This window comes from Orcinus orca, chromosome 15 (genome assembly GCF_937001465.1).
Source record: "Orcinus orca chromosome 15, mOrcOrc1.1, whole genome shotgun sequence".
NCBI classification, from domain to species: domain Eukaryota; kingdom Metazoa; phylum Chordata; class Mammalia; order Artiodactyla; family Delphinidae; genus Orcinus; species Orcinus orca.
In genome coordinates, this window is record NC_064573.1 from 22,577,917 (window position 1) to 22,601,067 (window position 23,151).

The following is a 23,151-nucleotide window of genomic DNA, read 5'->3' on the forward strand; positions in this document are numbered from 1 at the left end:
GAACTCACATCAGCAAGACCAGAAAGAAAATTCTGATTTGGTCGTGATTTTTTTTTTTTTTTTTTTACAAGCCATTGCCAAAGAAAAACCTTACCTGACCACCCCCTGCCCCACACTGACCCCTCATTTCATAAAGGAGGCAGCTAGGGGGGAATAGCTTTCTTTATCCTTAGATGGGCAATGATAGGGTCAGTCTCCAATTTCCAATTTCTGTCTCTCCTTTAAGCATCTTGGTTCTCATAATTCCCTAGTACCCACCTCTTCAACCACCATCATTCCACTCTCTCCTTTTAGAAATGAGGTAAGAATGGGGACTGTTCTCCCATGGTCATATTTGAAATGCTGTAGTTCCCATTTCAATTGTCACAAAGCAATGAAGGAAAATGTCCTCAAGTCTGAGAATTCGCTACGTGATTAGAAATTCTTTCTAGATCTAAAACATCCACAGGCTTTAAGAAAAAGAATGAGCACATAATGATTTAATTGGCTTTCTCTTTTAATCAAAAACATACTTTGTTACAGAGTTCTCAGGAAAGGTTCAACTATTTTTTAGCCACAGACTTCAACCAGGCAAAAGTATACAAAAAGCCACAAAGGAACTACCAGCCTTAGCTAACCAGTTTTCTCAAAAGCAGAGGTTAAATGTGGCTCTTCTGTGAGTTTTGGCATAGCTGCATTCCTCTGACTTCAGAGAAGGAGACAGAGTTGGGAAGTACTATCACCAAATCTGTTCCCAACCCCTAGTCACCTCCTCCAAATGGTTCTGCAGCTCACCAGGTTTTCATCATCCAGGAGCTTTCACACTTTTCCCTTAAATCACATGTCCAAGGCATCGGCCAGAACCCAACTTGGAAGAAGTTTGCTGACTCTATGTTTGGCCTTTTAACCAATCCAAGCCCATGAGTCCTTCTATCAATGACAAGCAGCCACAGCAACAGCAGCTGGTTTCATTCCTTCCTTTCCAGCTACCACAGAGCTGGCCTCTACCAGGACTCCCCAACCCCCTACCCTTGACCCACCCCCCAAGGAAGGTTCTCAAGGTCCTTGAAAAAGCCAAGTCCATTAATTATACTCATCCAAGGATAGGCTGGAAGAGAACTCTGAAAGGAATGCTCCAGCCAAAAGTCTTCTAATCAAAATGGACCTAAAAAGAGCCAAAAATAAAGTGAATAATCATCCACTGGTATTAATTTCTTGAGTCATATAAACCATTTTAATTGACACAGTTCAAGGGAATTTCCCTGTTTTCAGAATAGAAGAGTTAAGAAACCAAAGACCCAAAGCAATGACCTCTAATAACCATTAGGCATTTACAGTAAGTTTTCAATCCATTTTAAAGAAAAAACTACCAGCACACAGTACTTAAGAGGATGGTGTCACACACATACCAACCCAAAAGGTAGAATATCATGACTCCAAAAAAAGCCTTAATACACCTTGAATAGAGATGATGGGAAAATAAGATAAAGGCTTTTCTCCATTTTTTTTTTTAAGTATTTATTGCAGCCCCCAAGGCGGTGCTAGGCCTTTGGTTGAATTTAAGTTTTAAGGACATATTATGTAACTTCTTGTCCACAGAACAGTAATAAAATATCAAGCCTAGTCTCATTTGAATAATGTGGAAATAAGTAAAAAGCCCCCTCAGACAGCAGACCAAAGGTAAGGAAGAAATCAAAAACTGCTGCAAGGTAGGCAAGGTCACTTAAACTTCAGAGCTGGAAGAACTCATCTAGTCCAACTCCCTCATTTTACAGATGAGGCAACTGAGGCCCAAAGAAGGTAAATGACTTGCCCAAGGTCATACATCAAATTAGTGGCAGAGCGCAAACTAGAGAGTGCAACTGTCTGGCCCCAGCCCAGAGCCACTACTAGTTTCAGGTTGAACAAGAACACTAGTTCTGAGACCTATTGAGAAAGCATCTGAAATAAGCTGAAAATTATCCGCATCAATAGAGAGAAATGATTGTCTTCACTAGAGTTTTCTCCTTAGTTCTTCCTACATTTAAAAAAAAAAAAAAGATGATGAAAGGAAAAGAAAAAAAGGTTCATTCACTCATTCAAGTCTGATGTTAAAATCCCTGAAAACATCAGCAATCACTTTAGCTACTCCTTGGGGCAGGATATCAGACCCTCAATTCTCATAAAGGCACCTAAAGGTCAAAAATATCTGTAGAGGAGGAAGGCCAGAAGATAGGACTCAAAAAGGGGACACCAAAACAAAACAAAATGACCCCCTCATTTTCCAAGGTTTTTATTTTTTTTGCTGTTCTTTTTCTTTTTGCTGGTGTCCTCTAGGTAATGGTATTGCCTCTGGCTATTGATGCTAACTTAGTAACCAACCCTTGTAACCCCAGTATTTGTTTGAGCAGCATTCAAGTGGAAGCAACTAAACCTTTCAAAGGGGAAAATTATGAATATGACTCATTTCTCTCTATCTGAACTACCTGAAACTCAGCAAGAATCAGGAAGCACACTAAGCAGTCAAACTGATATCAAATGCCAAAGCAGTGAAGTTCTTTTCAATACTTTACAGGAAACTTCCTTGGGTCCTGTCCCAGTTTGCCCTGGTGTTTTAAAGAAAGTTCTAATAAGTATGGTTATCTGGCTTCCTTGCCCAGTCGGGAAAATGAATCAGAAAGGGAAGAAGGAACTAAGGGGAGGTATACTAGTAACACACAGGAAGTGGTTGCTGTCATTAAAGGGGCGGGGGGAGTATACCAAAACAAACATTCCAAACCATAGGAGTCTGCGACCATTTAGTGCAGGTAAAACAGTCCCACATGTCTTAGCAGCCTCTAAAGTCTACAAGACAGGAGGCACAAAAGAAACACTGTATCTAGTATGTTCTCTAATATACATATCAAATAACTCCACCCAAAAAAATGGCCAAAGTAAAAAAAGTTTTACTGTTTAAATAAGGCAAGTTTGGATTATGCAGAAAATTCCATTCCACAGTGATACCAGATAAATAAGATAAACAACCTAGCAACACTGGGACAAGTGCTTACAGACAAGGCTGGGCCTGAGGATGCTATGAATAAGGCCACTAACTTTTTACATCCTTCCTGATATATCTTAGGAGAAAAGAAATTATCTAGTTGTGAGGAAAAAATAGAAAGGTTGCACACAAGATTCTCATACCCCATCTTCAATAATCTTGCAAAGGAGGACTTAGGTGATTATTTACAGATAGCTATCCGCAACAATGGGTTCTGCCTTTAGGAAGGAAAAAAAAAAAGCATTTTTTTTATCTGCTAGTCTTAGCCAAACCCCATCCACAAAAGAGTTGTTAACTGACTTTACATACAGGTAATTGCTTTCATATACTCATTTACCCCAGTAACCTAAAATTCACCATTTTCCCAATCTGCTATTATTAAATGCCAGCAAAATGACTCAATGATGGAGGGAGCAACCTATAGAAACTATCAACAAAAAGGATTATTCTGCCTTACTGAGAATAAAACTTCTTCTTCCAAAAGGCTCTCAAAGAGGTTCTGAACTAATCTGATTTTTCATAATAGCTAGTAACTACTAACTAGTTACCACCAAACCAGGAATCGAAATACTTCACCATATATTCTTTAACCTCCACATATACTTAAGGAGCACCACGGAACATGTAAAATTTCCCTTCTTCAGATGGGCATGGTCAAAAAGACAACTGCAATAAACTTTCGAAATAAGATATTTATCATCTGGAAGACAGGACATTTTATTTTGCCTTCAATGTTCTATTACAAATACCCCCTCTCTACACTACACCCTTCCACACGAAAGTGGATTTTTAACTTTGAAATACAACACAGCTCATATGTGTTCATTTTATTTGGGTATTCTGAGTATGGTTATCCCTAAGCCAGGTCACTCAACCTGTAAACCTACAATGTTTACAGGAGGAATGGGACAGGCAACCCATTTGCCTATTAGGTCAATACAAACGAGCCATGCTTCTAGAAAAACAAGGTTATACGGCAGTGATTTATTATCATTATCTTTGTATACCAGGGGTAGTATACTATAAAAAATGACAGACTATATCCCACAAAAGAATCTACTCCCTGGAAAATAAAGGCAACACCATTTTGGATTTAAGGATTTCCCTTTGATAATGCACTGAAAGGCACTAGACAAAAGTGGAATGGGCCTCATACTGGATTGATTATAAAGGTACAAACCTGGTTCATCTCTCTCTCAGCTTCCACTGAAATTCAATATTCTGAGAGTCTCTGAGATATGAACTAGCTAGAGAAAACACACCCAGAACCATATACTCAGAGCAATCAGATTCCAAGAACTGTGGACACTATTCTACTCTTAAAATAGCCATAAAATCTTAAACACTGTGATTCTTTTAGTCTTACTCATCAAAGATGACTAGCTCTAAGAAACGTAAATACTGTTCAACAACTATAAGCCCTCAGAAATAACTGATTATAACATACTAGATGTTTTCTCAAAAGCATGTGACTGAACCTAGGCACAAGTATAAAGCAATTAATAACTAGAAGTACTTCTATGTACTTGTCGTATTTTTATGGCTCTTTGCAAAAGGAAACCAAAGTGGGTGGCTTGGCCTGAAAGACAGACTACTTAGCAAATATTTTCCACAATACTTTCCCTAGATGATTAAACATGTAAACCTTCTTTAAAGTAGAATAGGAGGCAATGGATTATATCATAGCATGCTTGTGGTTCTAATCTAACATCCTCGATTTTTAAAATCTGTTATTCTAAAACTCTCTCCCCTCTTGCTCCTATTCTTCATTCACAATAAAACAGACCTAAGTAAAAAATTTCTAGAGAATGAAGATACCTTTTAAAAAATCTGCCAATAAAACGTAAAATCACCAAACTTTACAGATTAAGATTAGGTCTTTAACAGAAGTATCTGTAAGTACTCAAGAGTATAAATGAGTTGGTAGAAATGTTATTTTAAAAAACAAAATACAAGTAGCTTGGATCAAGATATGTTTAAATCACAGCAATAAGCAAACTCAGTGGTTTCTAGGATGGTCTTACTAAGAAGACCTAAGCAAAGAAGTAGAAGATTTGTTGATTTAAGTTGATATAAGGATGACTATCATGCATTAAGTGTTTCTCATGTCTCAAACTTGTAACACACCTGAAATAATCTTATTACACTTAGAAAGGCCCTCCATGAAGAAAGCAAAAACATCTGAAAGATAATCCTTGATTTATTTCACACTATTTATCCTGTAGACAACCTACTTATCTTATAGACAATCAGGCCTAGTTTTGCTACAGTAAAATAAAAGTTAAAAAAATAACCAACCCTACACTTGATACATAATGTCCATAGGGAAGTCCTGGTAGAGTGGGAGAAAAAAACCAAAGCTGCCCAATAGTACTGGCTGTTTGCCTGTCACTTAGTAGAAGGTGTCTCGCCACTAAGGTTGGACTCAAAAGTGCAAAAGAAAAAAAACTTAAAAATCAAACCTAGAATTCAACTTTGCATGTTGAGATTCAGTTTTATTTATGCTACTAGCTAAGTAAAAAGCATACATATTGTATCTGTGGTACAGTCAATACATTTGCAACTTTTCTACTTAAATTCTCTATACAAAGTCACTGCCAATTGATATGATCATTGATGGCAAAGGGCTTAGAATAACCAAAAGGTATAAAAAAGTTTGCAGTCTTGCCCCAAGATACAAAAACTGAATTTTAAACAATGTCATAACATACATGACAAACAGTATACGAAAAAAAAGTCACACATCAAATCAAGTACAAAAATATCCAAACTACCTATTATGAACGGTAATGTTTCCCTTATTCTGCACTGTATTTAACACAGAATTTAGCAATTCCCAAAATATTCATTATTTAGTTTAAGCACTGCCACCTTTGCAGAATGGTTAAGATATTAGATGGAGTGACACTGCTTTTAGTGTTTTTAAAAATACAAAACCTTTCCCTATGTTAATGAAGGAAAGAAATTCCTCCTCTAGGCTTCTTAGTAACCAACCCTGTGCCTAGAAATATAGAATACATCTACTGTTTAACATGGCTAAAGTAGATTTCATGATAAATAGTTATCCAACAAAGATAACAAATGTAATTTTAAATGATATTCCTTTGGTAATTTTAAGGAATTCTCAATATACAGAGATTAGTGTTTTGCCTTGGCAAAAGAAAATTGAAGTCGCAAGACAATCTGAATTGAAATCATCTTCACTAGTTTAACTTGAAAAAAACATTTGCATAAAAGGTTATAATACATTACTATCTTCTTTTTTAAACACAGAGTAAAGTTGCTCTTGGTAAAATTAACTCACCCGCATGGCACAATATTTTGGAGTAAAGTATGTTCAACAATAACAACTCACACACAAGATAATATAGGTGAATTAACTTTGAGAACTTCTCTGCCTTTAAAATCAGCAATATTGAATTTATTCTGTAGAATAACACACATATCAATGTTCTGCATATAAAAGGCTCTAAAACATTTTAAAGGGCTAAATTTTCCAGCATTGGAATGATTCCTTCATACATAACTGGTGAAGATTTAATAAGAATGTGTTTTTCCTGATCTTCAAGCTCTGAGCCATGCCTGAAAAGTTCTAAATAGGAAAAAAAAAATTGTTTTAATCCAGTTTCTGTCTGCTAGGAGCAAGGCAGCAAACACATTTTTCAACCCCTTATGAAAAGATAAAGCAGAACAAAAGTGAAATATATCTTCAGATTATAAACAGGATTGCATTTTATAGTCCACCATCCTGATAATGTTAAGGGCCCCAACATTAAGTTAAAAGACCTCAGTCTAAAGGCTGTGGGTCGGCAATAGGCATGGTGTGAAGTACTTCATCTAGGAGCTGGAGGGCCCGGTGTAAGTGAATCTCAATCCAGCAAGGTGTTTCCTTGATGCTCTGTCTTGGGTAATCAGGCCCCCAGCCTTTCACAAAACTCATCCTGAGTATGCATAAACGACGAAGGTCATCAACACCGATTCCAGCAGCAGCTGACAAACCTAACAGAAAAGATTTAGATGACGTCAGAGGGACAGCTGATCTCTTCCCATCCTCCCTAAATCTTACATTAATAAGGTGATTAGCTTTCTTTACTTCATTCTCCCCAGCATATAACTTCTCTGTCAAGGTGCCAAAAAGTAAGTGTAGATCTATACTTTATCAACAGGGACTGAAAACTTTTGGTAAAGACCACCTACATTCCACATGGGTCTTCTAGCTACCATCAATTATGAATTACCACAATCCACCAACACCCCACCTGTTTTTCTCTTTAGAAGTAGAGGTGAAGGAATAAAAAACAACTTGTTTTTAAGAGGTAGTGCATGTCTACAGGTTGGTTCTAAGAACCTTACTGTCTGTCTAAACAGTCTAGTTCAGAGTAAGACATGACTAATAATGAGACAGTTAACAGTCCTGGTTCCACTAAGACTTCTTGGATGACCCAGATGATGTCTGTCTCTCAGTTTCACAATGTAACAGAGATAATACGTAATTACTCAACAGGGAGCAGTAGATGAGAATGAAAAATTTAATAATAGATCTGGATTCTTTAGTAAAAGCATGTTTATAACATCAAAACTAGCAAATTAATGGTTTAGATGCCCAAATCTTTTAAAAAATAAAATTTTCTAAATGAGTATGCCTTATCTACCTCTAAATTGTAAACTCCTGAACATAAGTCACAACGGAGACTCTGCATCTAATTTTCCAGAACATACAGTCATATAGTCAATCTGCATTCATCAATATTACAATGAAACTAATGGGAGGAATTTGTTATGTACTGTAGAGAAACCTGCAGGGCCACTGCAGTTTTCTTAGCCAGTGTGATTTGCTTACCACACTGAAGAGGTTAAGAACAGGGGTTGAATGAATCACTAGTTATGCCTTCAGACGTGGAAGATGGGTGCCACGTGTTTCCATCATAAAAGTCTATAGTCAGGAGTTTAACTCTGCAGTAAAAAATTCCCCATCAGTGTGAAACCTGGCACACAGTTCAATTTTACCCTAAAATTAAAAAAAAGTCTACAAGTTACCAAAATACCACCCTCACTTAGTTTTCTCTCCATGCTTAGCATACTTAAGAAAAAACTGGAGAGGTGCCTAACTCTGAAACTGAAATATGCTTTCCTTCTAGAATAAAGCAAAGCATGTCGGTGATCTCAACCCACCCTGGCTGGTGAGGCAAGAATTAAAAGCATCAGCAAAAAAAAGGGGAGACTGATCAATATAATATAATAACCCCCTTTCTCCTTTATCCCATACTCCCTTTTTTGATACAAAAAGAATGAACACAGGGTCCTAGACAAAGGGCAACTATTACAGAATAACAGTTTTCTTTTTTTTTGTTTACAAATTCAAAAATGTTATCCCAGTAAAAAGAACTTTAATTTCTATTATTGCTTAAATTAACTAATCAACTGAGTCAATCAAGATAAAACGCCAACTATTGCACTTTAAAAAAAAAAAAATCAAAAGTATACTTACTGATAGCTGGGGCTATTCCACCTACTGATCCGGGGCCAGGGATGTTTCCTGCCACGGCTGCTGCCTGGGCAGCTGCTGCAGCTTGTGCAGTAGCTGCCTGTTGTTGCATCTGACGATGACACTGACGCAAATCAAAGACCTTAAAAAAAAGTATAAGTCTCATGCCATGAGTCCAGCAGAAAATATTCCATACATCAAAAACCAATGCATAAAACTCATAGCTTAATTCAGCTCTCAGAATTAAAGAATTCAAAATTTTAATTTTTTATGTATATGTAGTTCTTAGGAAAGGTGGCTTGAAGCTCACCAAGAGGCACATTTCACTATGAGGACAGCTTTGGCTGCCACAGCTCTCTGTATCCTTTATCTAGAGTTCAGTGTGGGGCAGCCATTATTGTCCTTGTGAAAAACCACACCACTGTGTAAAATGAACAGTTAAGAAATCATCCCTCCCTTTCATAACCAAATTGCTGAGAGTTTTCTTTAGGCTGAATCGATGGCCTAGATCATATGGCCAACTTCTTTTCTTTATCATTCTATTTGGAGGAGTGAATAAAAGGCACTGTCACTATATAAGAAAACAACTACATTTCTCAGAGATGCACACTTTAATCCATAGGAGCAAAATAACATGATATTTAGGACTTGTTTTAAAATACTTTAGAAACAGAGGAAAAAGAATAGATCAAGTAAATGTAAAATCTTAACAACTACTGAATCTCAGTGATAGATACATGGGATTTCATTAACTAGTTTCTCATTACTTTCTGTATGCTCGTGATAAAAAAAAAAATGCTTAGCTTTGAATCCTATCACTGATACCTGCTACCTACATGGGTTAAATTTCTTAACCTCTCTGAGGCCTCAATTTTCTTATCTATAAAATGGGAATGCTAAGTGTACATGCTTTTTTATAAGGTTGTTATAAACTTGGCATAGTATACAGTAAGCTGTCAATAAATGTTACTTATTATATTTTATTTTAGTTTTGGCCTCCCATGTAGCCATTGACCTTTCAGGATAAGTTAAGGAGTTCATAAGTAATTTCAATGTTCTTTATCAGCCATGCCAAGGGCTGGCATTTTTTAAAGCACTGGAAGATTACACAAGCAGAGTGATCATCTTAGAAGTTGCAAGAAAGGAAAACAAGGACAGAGTAGAAGCAAGACTGCTCAATGCACTTTTTTTATATCATTTTAATTTCTGAACCATGTGACTATATTCCTTTGTCAAGAGTAAATTACATTAAAAAAAATCCTTCTAGTATGCACAAAACCCAAATATAAGCAAGCATAATTATCCCTGACAATAAAAGAAATCAAAGAACGCATAACATAGTACTTTATCAGATAAACAACAGGTTTGAAACCCAAACCATTAGTTTTCAGATGCCTGAAAAATTCTGACTGTCTTTAGCCATGGTATTTACATGAAACATAAGAGCATACAACAACAATAAACAAGAGAACCCTCTCCAAACAGCAAACCACATTCCTATTTACTTATTTCTCTACTCAATGCCAATCTTCCAGCATCAATGACGGACAAAACTTAAGACTATCCCATTCTCTGAAGAGTTAGAAATTTGTCACAAATAGATGTATTTATTACCTGACCAAACTATCAGTCCTAAAAGGCTTCAGAACAGAAAGCATGACAAAGTCAGGTCTGGAAATCAGAAATCCCACAATGCCCAGAACAAAACCCACTGTTTTTTCAAGATTCCCAAGAGTCCATTAGATTCTGAAATTTTCCACTGGGCTCTCTGACCTCTTAGAAGGCATCACCTAGCACAGTACAAAGTGGGACTCAAATATTTGAAATGCCAAATAGCTCTACAACCACTTCTTTTTAAAGAAAGAAACTAACAAATCTTATTTTTTAGAGCAGTTTTAGGCTCAAGATAAAACTGGGTAAAAAGTAAAGTGAGCTCTGCCTCCCTACTCAATCACAGCCTCCCCCACCGTCAACGCCCCGCACCACAGTGGTGCCCCTGCTACATCGATGAACCTACCCTGACACACCGTTATCACTCCAAATCACAGGCTACATTAGGGTAACTCTTGGTTTTATAATTCTATGGGTTTAGACAAATGTATAACGACACGTATCCAACGTTGTAGTGCCATACAGAGTACTTTCACTACCCTAAAAATCCTCTGCGCACTGCCTATGAGTTCTTCCCTCCTCTCTATCCCTGGAAACCACTCATCTTCTTACCGTCTCCATAGTTTTACCTTTTCCAGAATGTCACAGAGTTGGAGTCATACAACATGTATGTAGCCTTTTCAGATTGGCTTCTTTCACTTAGTAATATGCATTTTAGGTTCCTCCATGTCTCTTCATGACTTAATAGCTCATTTCTTTTTAGTGCTGAATAACATTCCACTCTGTGGATGTACCACAGTTTATTTACCCATTCACCTACTGAAGGACATGTTGGTTGTTTCTAAGTTTTTGGCAGCTGTGAATAAAGCTGCTGTAAACATCCGTGTGTAGGTTTTCGTGTGGACATACATTTTCAAATCATTTGGGTGGATATTAAGGAGTGTGACTGATGGATCATATGGTTAGAATACATTTAGCTATGTAAGAAACTACCAAACTGTCTTCCAAAGTAGCTGTACCATTTTGCATTTCCACCAGTAATGAATGAGAGTTCCTGTTGCTCCACATCCTGGCCAGCATTTGGTTTTGTCAGTGTTTTGGATCTTAGCCTACTAGTATGTAGTGGTATCTCACTGTTGTTTTAATTCACAATTCCCTAATGACATGAACTTGAACATCTATTCATATGCTTACTTGCTATCAATGTATCCTCTTCACTGAAGCATCTATTCAGGTCTTTTGCCCATTTTTTAATCAGGTTGTTCTCTTACTGTTAAGTTTTAAGTGTTTTCTATATTTTCGATAACAGTCCTTTATCAGATGTGTCTTTTGCAAATATATTCTCCCACTCTGTGGCTAATCATCTCATTCTCTTGACACTGTCCTTCGTAGAGCAGCCATTTTTAATTTTAATGAAGTCCAGCCTATCAACTGTTTCTTTCATGGATCCTGCATTTGATGTTGTATCTAAAAAGTCATTGCCATACCCAAGATCATCTCCTATGTTATCCTCTAAGAGGTTTATGTTTCACATTTAGGTCTTTACAACCACTTAAAAAAAAATTTTTTTAACCATCATTAACCTAGTATGGCCCGGGAGGAGGGAATACAGCTTACTTATAAATTCCCAGGGTTCAATATGTTCTCAACATATCCCCACCTCCACCATGAGTTATTAAAAATAACCAAGAGATATTCACACATAGGTTCTTTACAATATGTTATAAACAATCATAATTACGACTGTCTTAATCTAAATCTATGCTAACACCAGGAGCACATATTAACCACAGAGATGAAATTTTAAACCTTTTATCTGCAGATGTAGTAAAAACGATTCATTAAGCACCTCAGCAAACCTTCTTTCCACATGGGTTATTTATGTAATTACAGCACCCACACCAAAAGACATATTATTGGCTATACTGCTAACTAAAACTCAGGCTGCCTCCCCACTGTATACTCTGTCTATACCATAATAGGTTTCATCTGTTATACTGGATAGTAAAATTAAGGCTTTCATTGAAATGCAACCATCTTCCTTTCAAAATTTGACTGAGTTGTTGATAAAAACAATTCAAAGTAACCAAAGGTTTTAAATATTCTTTTTGGCTCAGATCCAAAACATATTTCATCACCACCCCTGGGCTAATCAACAATTTACCTCTGATTTCATTTATTTAAACACATTTCCTGTGGTTACTCTCATATAAGTTTATTACAAACTTATTATTTAACAAAGGTGAGTGTCTTCAGGATATTCCCTTTCAACCAGGAGTCAAATTTTGGCATTCTTCTTTATAAGGCTCAATTACAGTACTCTGTTTAAATCAACACCAAGAAATAGTAATCCAGAAAGAGAAACAGATAATTGTGTTGGTGGTATACCGGGCATCTGAATATAAGACTGCTTTAAGGACTTGCTAAGTAATCTGACCTGGAGGTAAGAATCATGATATATAGTAACTGGGAATAAATTTAAGTGGGATCATAATAACCTTCAACCTAGTCCAGCTGTGGTTTAGAAACACAGCCTGCCCCCTGCCCCTAACATATGTGTTCAAAAACAAACCTGACTCATCATCATAAGAGAAATGCATATCAAAAACCACCACAATGAGATACCACTTCACACCCTCTAGGATGGCTAAAATCAAAAAGACAGATAGCAACAAGTATTCATGAGACTGTAGAGAAATCAGAAACTTCATATACTGCTGCTGTAAATATAAAATGCTACAGCCACTTTGGAAAACAGTTTGGCAGTCCCTTAAAAAGTTACACAGAGTTATTTTATGATCCAGCAATTCCACTCCTTGGTATATGCAAGAGAAATGAAGACGTATGTTCACACAAAAATCTGTACGTGAATGTTCATAGTGGTATTATTCATAATATAGCCAAAAAGTAGAAACTCGTATGTCCATCAACTGATGAATGGATAAACAAAATGTGGTATATGAAATATCATTCAGCCCTAAAAGGAATGAAGTACAGATATATGCTACATGGATGAAGCTTGAAAACATTATGCTTAGTGAAAGAAGTCACAAAAGACCACATTATATGATTCCATTTATAAAAACTGTTCAGAGTAGGCAAATCTATAGAGAGAAAAAGTAGGTTAGTGGTTGTCTAGAGCTGGCGGAAATGGGTTGTTGGGAGGTAACAGCTAAAGAGTACAAGGTTTCTTTCTGGGGTGAAGAAAATGTTCTAAAATTGATTGTGGTGATGGTTGCACAACTCTGTGAATATACTAAAAATCACTCAATTGTACTCTTTTAATGGGTGAATTATATGGTATGTGAATTATCTCAGTATCTCAAAAAAACTCTTAAAAAACCTGAGTGTCTACTGCTTAAGCAACAAAAACAAAACAGATCTTACTTTTGAAAGCAAAAGAGCAATGCCACTTAAACAGAATTCAAACATTTGCTCCATTTAAAGCTTGTAAAATGCCATTTTGTTACATCAGATTTTCATAAATATAAGGTGACTGCTATATCATAAGAGAAGCAGGAAAAAAAAAATCAACATCTTAGGAGAAAAAAAAATACAATTTAGTCCTAGCTTCTTGGTTTATAAAATGGAAGAATGGTTCTTTAAACCTATGTTTTCCTCATTTTAACTAAAAAGAAAAAAATGTGTTTGTGTGTATCTATGTGTATTGGGGGTAGGGATGGATTCCCCCATGTGGACTCCCCAATGTAAGGGCACTCCTTCCAAGGGTTCATGTATCTGTATGCAATTCACCCCAGTAACATGATCTCTGGTGAAAATCTACCTGACAACCTAAACTTTAGTTACTGCGGCCCAAAAAATTAGTAAATGAAGAAAAGGCCAATGGTTAGATTTAGGATAAACTTGCATCTCTTTCTGGCTAATGAGAAGACTCTTCTGAAGAACAATATACTTAGTAAACAGAAATAACTATTTTTAAATCTTAGTTAATATAACAAAAATGGGATTTTTTTACTCCACTAAAATGTACCACAAGAGAGTTATTTATTGTTCAAGGCAAAAGTCTGAGATTGCTATAAAAATCTATCCATGACAGTGGTTTATCAAGTGATGACCCATCTCATACCTGGGTGGCTTTTCAAGGACCATTTGTACCAAAATAGAGATCCTACATTATTTGACAATCCTAGAAATTAATTATACAAGATTCCACATTTTTTAAGCTTAAATGTTTTAAATACTACCTCATATCCGTTAAGTTCATAACTACTGTCTGGCACAAAGTATATATTCAACACTGTAGTCCTCTGTCCATTCACTTCTAATTGCACAAGTAATCCAGAGACTTGTAGTCAAGATGGATGCATAGTTATGCATAATCACCTTTGCTCTCTGCTCCAAACATATACAAAGGCTAGAAAAACTATTAAAAATAGGTATCTTCCAAGCCAATCATAAAATTCATGTGGGAATCCAAGGGGCTGGCAGTAGCCAAAATAATCCTGAAAAATTACAAAGTTGGAGAGCTCGCACTCCCCAATTTCAAAACTTCCTACAAAGCTATAGCAATCAAGAAAGGGTAGTACTGTCACAAGGATAGATATATACAGCAACGAAATAGAATTGATGGCCCAGAAAAAAACCCTTTATCACTTAAGGTCAATTGAGTTTTCAACAGGGTGTCAAGATAATTCAATAAGGGAAAGAACAGTCTTTTGAACAAATGGTTGCTGGAACAACTGGTGCTCATACAAAAGAACAATCCTTTCCCTACACCATACACAAAAATTCACTCAAAATGGATCATAGACCTAAATGTAAGACCTAAAAGTATAAAACACTTAGAAGAAAACATAGGCATAAATCTTCATGACCTTGCCTTAGGCAATGGTTTCTTAGATATGACACCAAAAGCACAAGCAACCAAAGAATAGATAGACTATACTAAATTTTAAAACTTTTGTGCTGCAAATCATTATCATGCAAAAAGTGAAAGACGAGCCAAAGAATGGAAGAAGATATTTGCAAATCATGTATTTGATAAAGGACTGATACCCAGAATATATAAAGAACGCTTATAACAATAATAAAAAGACTAAAAAATCCAATTAAAAAATGGGAAAAGATCTGAACAGACATTTCTCCAAAGAAGATACACAAATGGCCAATAAATACACAAAAAGAAGTTCAACATTATTAGCCATTAAGGAAATGCAAATCAAAACCACAATGAGGCAGATACCACTTCATATCCACTAGGATGGCTAAAATAAAAAAGGCAGATAATAACAAGTGTTGGTGAGAATATACAGAAACAGAAACCCTCCATATATATTGCTGGTAGAAATGTAAAACAGCACTACCATTCTGGAGAACAGTCTGGCAGTCCCTCAAAAAGTCAGACATAGAGTTATCTTATCATCCAGCAACTCCACTCCTAGGCATATATCCAAGAAAATGAAAAAAATACATCTACCTAAAAACTTATACATGACTATTCATAGCAGCATTATTCATAATAGCCAAAAAGCAGACACAACTCATGTCCATTAACTTATGATGGATAAACAAAATCCACAGTGGAGAGCAAGGACGAAAGACAGAAGGTACTTGGGGTACCAGCACCAAACAGGTGTAGAGGACAGGAATTTGACTTCTCAGAGTGATATGGAATGAGAAAACAGGCTCTCCAAGGGCTACAACTGGGCACCTGCCCATAAATCAAGTGCTGGTAAAACAGTTTGACAGTTAATTCAGAAATGCAATTAGGAATAAAATTCTTGTCCATGGCATAGGTAAGCATCAGAGAAATCTATGCAACAGGAAATTAGGCCCTGAGCATACCTGGGGATTGGAACTCAATTTCCTCAAAGGACAAAAATTCCTCTACCTTCTAAATATAAGAATTGGTCCTGAGATGTGGATCCCAGGGTGCCAGACTAAGGCAAAACTGCCCTACAGGGAGAAGCCATGACAGGAAGGAAAAAATAAAAAATAAAATCTCTTGAGAAAAACTTGCCAACAAATATTAAACAGACTACAAAGCATACGAGGAAACACAGCACCACTTAAAAATAATAAAGCACAAATAAGCAAAATTCCTTGTGGAAAAATTAGAAAACACAAATAAAGATAATTCTATTTGTGTGCTAAGCAATTTCCTAGGACTAAGTGATGAGGCAGAGTTAATTCCACTAACTTACAATAGCTAATCTTAAACATGCTGAGGATGACGGTGAAAAATCTGAAATTAGAAATATATTTAGGGTATCTAATTACCATCTTCCACTTTCAAAAACAGTGTATGTTATAAATTAAAATTAAAATAGGTTGAATATGTAATAATTAATGAAAAATACCTCAGGCTTAATTTGCAAAATAATAGTAAATAAAACTATTTAATGCACAAAATAACTAACCTTAAAAAAAGTGGTACTGAAGAATTTTTCATTTCTCAGTTCTTAATGTGAAAAGCTATACTTTTAGAATTCCCTTCCATAAAATCCTAAAGGTTGGCTAAGATGCAATTTCAGAGTCTGAGTTTTACATATTTTATATCAAAGGAAATTTGGAGGTTTCACTCAGTATTTTCAAGAGCCTGTGTATTACCCTAAAACATTTAACAAATTTGCTAATAAAACAATAGGGCATGAATGCATCCACAAAACTAAATAACCAATTATATCAATAAAAGTGCCCAGGAAATGTGTTTTATATACAAACATAATTTCTTATTTAATACATAAAGAGACATTTTTACACTCCTCCCACCTCCATCTCAATTCTTTAAACAACAAACAGAGCTTTCCAAGTCTAAAATATTTGAGTAAAATTGCAACTAACCTTTATATATGCACTTGGGTAGATCTTATGAACAGCGTCTCCAGGTGCACGCCCAGCTTCTCTGTCCAAGTAGTAGCTCTGTACAAAGACTGCGTGGTCACTAAGGCACCTGACCCAAACATCACCTTCACCTTTACATTCCAACTGCACACCTTTGCCTATGTGCAACCTTAGGAAGAAAAAGTGAATCACATTTCATTTTGATAAGTATTTAAAAATAAATTTTAGTTCAGATTATATAGCATACCCAATACTGAAAAATTTTAAAGAATAAAGGACATTATATAACACCATAACCAAAAGATAGCCACTGTTAACATTTCTGTATGTTTATTTTTTTTAGTATCCTATTCATATGTAATAATGATGAACATTCACATAATGCTTATTATGTGTCAGGAACATTCAATATAAATTCTCACTTAACCTTCACAATTCAATTTAAATTAATTTAAAAATTCAGCTAATCACATGAGCCAAATTTTAACTGCTCAACAGCTACATGTGGCTAGAAGTTACTATACTGGACAGCACAGATATAAACCATTTCCTTCATCACAGAAAATTCTATTAGACAGCACTGGCTTAGAGAGTAGATAATTTGCCAAAATCACACAGCTAGGGATAGAGCCAAGATTATGTGCTTATGCACACACACATTTCCTTAAAGAGTTGAGATCACACAGTACCTAAAATTGTGTATGTTTTCCTGTAATATTTCATCTTAAGTATTTACATTTGATTATATAAACTTTTTATATTTTAATGACTGCATAAAAATGAAAGTGTATTAAAATTTACTTAACCATTTACCTTTTATTATCAGTCTTCCATTATAAATAACACCTGTGGAAACATGTCTTCATTTTATGTTATTTCCTCTCAATAAATTTGGAGAAATACCATACAATCAGAGGAAATAAAAACTAGTTTTCAAACCGGGTTCCAAAAGGTCTAGTTACGATTCAAAACACAGAAACCTCACTGACTTTTAAAAAACACGGTATTTTATCATCTTTTAAATAACAAACATCTACAATTCAAATGAAATGCTTACAAATTCTGAATTTTCAAGACGATCTTTATTCTTTTATATTCGAAAACATAATTTACATTGAAAGATATCTCTGAATAAAAGACAATGTACTATGTTCAATTTTTAAAATTAACTATCTAACTATACAATCAATACCTTGCTCTCTCAATGGCTTCTGTCCTGTGGACATTGGAGAGTTGACCCAAGCAAAAGCGATCTCCTCCAGAAGGGTCTACATAACCATCAACAGTAACAACAGGACAGCTTGAAGGAACCTTAAACGTCTCTCCTACTTGAACATCCATTTCAAAGTAAGCAATGGAACACCAATACTCAGGAGCTATAGGAGATAAATGGGAGAGAACAGCCAATCATGTGAGAAAGATTTAAGGCTTTCACTTTCACTCCATATGACAAAGCTTTTCTTAAAGGGTGAAGGAAAGAGAGAGCACACAAAAGAATTTATAATGCATTATAAAGTACGCACTGCCATGACTTCTACTTTTCAGCTTAGTATCTTACATTCTTGAAACTTAAAGTCATTTTTAAAATCTGGAATTTGGTTCTTACCTGAAAGTACCCAATCAACAGGGAATTTAAAAAACGGAAATTAGAAACATAAATTTTTTTACCATGATGTTTCATCTAACTGCACATAATATTTTCTACGTAGTTTGAACTTTTATTTTTTTTTAAAGCACACTGATTCTAATACGTATTTCAGAGAAGTGTTCTTGAATAACATCAATCTATGGTATATATTTATAGATCCCTAAATGAGAGAGAGGGCATAACCAAGCCAGACATCACAGACAAGAGTCAAGGTTAATTACACTCCAACTACACAGTTTCTGTGAGCAGGATTTTTCAGTTGTCTCTTGGATGAAAGGTCATTTGTCCCATCTGTATTTTTAGTGAAGTCCATTCATGTTAACTACTATAATTTTTTTAAATTGTTTTTTTACATAGCAGGTTCTTATTAGTCATCCATTTTATATACATCAGTGTCGACATGTCAATCCCAATCTCCCAATTCATCACACTGCTTTTCCCCCCACCGCTTTCCCCCCTTGGTGTCCATACGTCTGTTCTCTACATCTGCGTCTCAATTTCTGCCCTGCTAACTGGTTCATCTGTACCATTTTTCTAGGTTCCACATATATGCATTAATATACAATATTTGTTTTTCTCTTTCTGACTTACTTCAGTCTGTATGAGAGTCTCTAGATCCATCCACGTTTCTACAAATGACCCAATTTGTTCCTTTTTATGGCTGAGCAATATTCCATTGTATATATATACCACATCTTCTTTATCCATTTGTCTGTCGATGGGCATTTAGGTTGCTTCCGTGTCCTGGCTATTGTAGATAGTGCTGCAATGAACATTGGGGTGCATGTGTCTTTTTGAATTATGGTTTTCTCTGGGTATATGCCCAGTAGTGGGATTGCTAGGTCATATGGTAGTTCTATTTTTAGTTTTTTAAGGAACCTTCATACTGTTCTCCATAATGGCTGTATCAATTTACATTCCCACCAACAGTGCAAGAGGGTTCCCTTTTCTCCACATCCCCTCCAGCATTTATTGTTTGTAGATTTTCTGATGATGCCCATTCTAACTGGTGTGAGGTGATACTTCATTGTAGTTTTGATTTGCATTTCTCTAATAATTAGTGATGCTGAGCAGCTTTTCATGTGCTTCGTGGCCATCTGTATGTCTTCTTTGGAGAAATGTCTATTTAGTTTTTCTGCCCATTTTTGGATTGGGTTGTTTTTTCTTAATATTGAGCTGCATGAGCTGTTTATATATTTTGGAGATTAATCCTTTGTCCACTGATTCATTTGCAAATATTTTCTCCCATTCTGAGGGTTGTCTTTTGGTCTTCTTTGTAGTTTCCTTTGCTGTGCAAACAGTTTTAAGTTACATTAGGTCCCAATTGTTTACTTTTGTTTTTATTTCCATTACTGTAGGAGGTGGACCAAAAAAGATCTTGCTGTGATTTACATCAGAGTGTTCTTCCTATGTTTTCCTCTAAGAGATTTATAGTGTCTGGTCTTACATTTAGGTCTCTAATCCATTTTGAGTTTATTTTTGTGTATGGTGTCAGGGAGTGTTCTAATTTCATTCTTTTACATGTAGTTGTCCAGTTTTCCCAGCACCACTTATTGAAGAGACTGTCTTTTCTCCATTGTATATCCTTGCCTCCTTTGTCATAGATTAGTTGAGCATAGGTGCATGGGTTTATCTCTGGGCTTTCTATCTTGTTCCATTGATCTATGTTTCTGTTTTTGTGCCAGTACCATAATGTCTTGATTACTGTAGCTTTGTAGTATAGCCCAAAGTCAGGGAGTCTGATTCCTCCAGCTCTGTTTTTTTTCCCTCAAGAGTCCTTTGGCTATTCGGGGTCTTTTGTGATTCCATAAAAATTCTAAGATTTTTTGTTCTAGTTCTGCAAAATATGACATTGGTAATTTGATAGGGATTGCACTGAATCTGTAGATTGCTTTGGGTTGTAGAGTCATTTTCACAATATTGATTCTGCCAATCCAAGAACATGGTGTATCTCTCCATCTGTTGGTATCATCTTTAATTTCTTTCATCAGTGTTTTATAGTTTTCTGTATACAGGTCTTTTGTCTCTCTAGGTAGGTTTATTCCTAGGTATTTTATTCTTTTTGTTGCAATGGTAAATGGGAGTGTTTCCTTAATTTCTCTTTCAGATTTGTCATCATCAGTGTATAGGAATGCAAGAGATTTCTGTACATTAATTTTGTATCCTGCAACTTTACCAAATTCATTGATTAGCTCTAGTAGTTTTCTGGTAGCATCTTTAGGATTCTCTATGTATAGTATCATATCATCTTCAAACAGTGATAGTTTTACTTCTTTTCCAATCTGTATTCCTTTTACTTCTCTTTCTTCTCTGATTGCGGTGGCTAGGACTTCCAAAATTATGTTGAATAACAGTGGTGAGAGTGGACATCCTTGTCTTGTTCCTGATCTTAGAGGAAATGCATTCACTTTTTCACCACTGAGAATGTTTGTTGTGGGTTTGTCGTATATGGCCTTTATTTTGTTGAGGTAGGTTCCCTCTATGCCCACTTTCTGGAGAGTTTTTATCATAAATAGGTGATGAATTTTGTCAAAAGCTTTTTCTGCATCTACTGAGATGATCATATGGTTTTTATTCTTCAATTTGTTAATATAGTGTTATCACATTGATTTGCATATATTGAAGAATCCTTGAATGCCTGGGATAAATCCCACTTGATCATGGTGTATTATCCTTTTAATGTGTTGTTGGATTCTGTTTGCTAGTATTTTCTTGAGGATGTTTGCATCTATATTCATCAGTGATATTGGTCTATAACTTTCTTTTTTCTGTAGTATCTTTGTCTGGTTTTGGTATCAGGGTGATGGTGGCCTCATAGAATGAGTTTGGGGCTGTTCCTTCCTCTGCAATTTTTTGGAAGAGTTTGAGAAGGATGGGTGTTAGCTCTTCTCAAAATGTTTGATAGAATTCACCTGTGAAGCCATCTGGTCCTGGACTTCTGTTTGTTGGGAGATTTTTAATCACAGTTTCAATTTCATTGCTTGTGATTGGTCTGTTCATATTTTCTATTTCTTCCTGTCTTGGAAGGTTATACCTTTCTAAGAGTTTGTCCATTTCTTCCAGGTTGTCCATTTTATTAGCAGAGTTGCTTAGGATGCTTTGTATTTCTGCGGTGTCTGTTGTAACTTCTCCTTTTTCATTTCTAATTTTATTGATTTGAGTCCACTCCCTCTTCTTCTTGATGAGCCTGGCTAATGGTTTATCTATTTTGTTTATCTTCTCAAAGAACCAGCTTTTTGCTTTATTGATTTTTTTTTTTTTTTTTTTTTTTTTGCGATATGTGGGCCTCTCACTGTTGTGGCCTCTCCCGTTGTGGAGCACAGGCTCCGGAGGCGCAGGCTCAGCAGCCATGGCTCACAGGCCTAGCCGCTCCACGGCATGTGGGATCTTCCCGGACCGGGGCACGAACCCGTGTCCCCTGCATCGGCAGGCGGACTCTCAACCACTGCGCCACCAGGGAAGCCCTGCTTTATTGATTTTTGCTACTGTTTTCTTTGTTTCTACTTCATTTATTTCTGCTCTGATCTTTATGATTTCTTTCCTTCTACTAACTTTGGGTTTTGTTTGTTCTTCTTTCTCTAGTTCCTTTAGGTGTAAGGTTAGCTTGTTTATTTGAGACGTTTGTTGTTTCTTGAGGTAGGATTGTATTGCTATAAACTTCCCTCTTAGAACTGCTTTTGCAGCATCCCATAGGTTTTGGATCGTCGTGTTTTCATTGTCATTTGTCTCTAGGTATTTTTTGATTTTCTCTTTGATTTCTTCAGTGATCTCTTGGTTATTTAGTAACGTATGGTTTAGCCTCCACGTGTTTGTGTTTTTTACGTTTTTTTCCCTGTAACTGATTTCTAATCTCATAGCGTTGTGGTCAGAAAAGATGCTTGATATGATTTCAATTTTCTTAAATTTACTGAGGCTTGATTTGTGACCCAAGATGTGATCTATCCTGGAGAACTTTCTGTGTGCACCTGAGAAGAAACCGTAATCTGCTGTTTTGGGATGGAATGTTCTATAAATATCAATTAAATCTATCTAGTCTATTGTGTCATTTAAGGCTTGAGTTTCCTTATTAATTTTCTGTTTGGATGATCTGTCCATTGGTGTAAGTGAGGTGTTAAAGTCCCCCACTATTATTGTGTTACTGTCGATTTCCTCTTTTAGAGCTGTTAGCAGTTGCCTTATGTATTGAGGTGTTCCTATGTTGGGTGCATATATAATTGTTATATCTTCTTCTTGGATTGACCCCTTGATCATTCTGCAGTATCCTCCCTTGTCTCTTGTAACCTTCTGTACTTTAAAGTCCATTTTATCTGATATGAGTATTGCTACTCCAGCTTTCTTTTGATTTCCATTTGCATGGAATATCTTTTTCCATTCCCTCACTTTCAGTCTGTATGTGTCCCTAGGTCTTAAGTGGGTCTTTTGTAGACAGCATATATATGGGTCTTGTTTTTGTATCCATTCTGCGAGCCTGTGTCTTTTGGTTGGAGCATTTAATCCATTCACGTTTAAGGTAATTATAGATATGTATGTTCCTAATACCATTTTCTTAATTGTTTTGGGTTTGTTTTTGTAGGTTGTTTTCTTCTCTTGTGTTTCCCACTTAGA

At 35.9% G+C, this 23,151-nt stretch overlaps 1 protein-coding gene across 3 annotated transcripts in view; it reads right to left on the minus strand.

The window, feature by feature from the left end:
* Positions 1-478: 478 nt before the first annotated feature.
* Positions 479-23,151, minus strand: part of SMAD4 (SMAD family member 4) — a 60,205-nt gene continuing 37,532 nt past the window's right edge. For 2 of the 3 annotated variants that reach the window (XM_004266108.4, XM_033421432.2), the window contains exons 9-12: positions 18,091-18,274; positions 16,899-17,067; positions 8,487-8,625; positions 479-6,997 (exon numbers count right to left, since the gene is read on the minus strand). In XM_004266108.4, the coding sequence (XP_004266156.1) occupies positions 6,786-6,997; positions 8,487-8,625; positions 16,899-17,067; positions 18,091-18,274 (704 nt within the window). In that variant the 3' untranslated portion in view covers positions 479-6,785. Of the gene's footprint in view, positions 6,998-7,838; positions 7,952-8,486; positions 8,626-16,898; positions 17,068-18,090; positions 18,275-23,151 lie in introns of all 3 variants that reach the window. The other variant, XR_004481429.2, reaches the window with a different exon arrangement.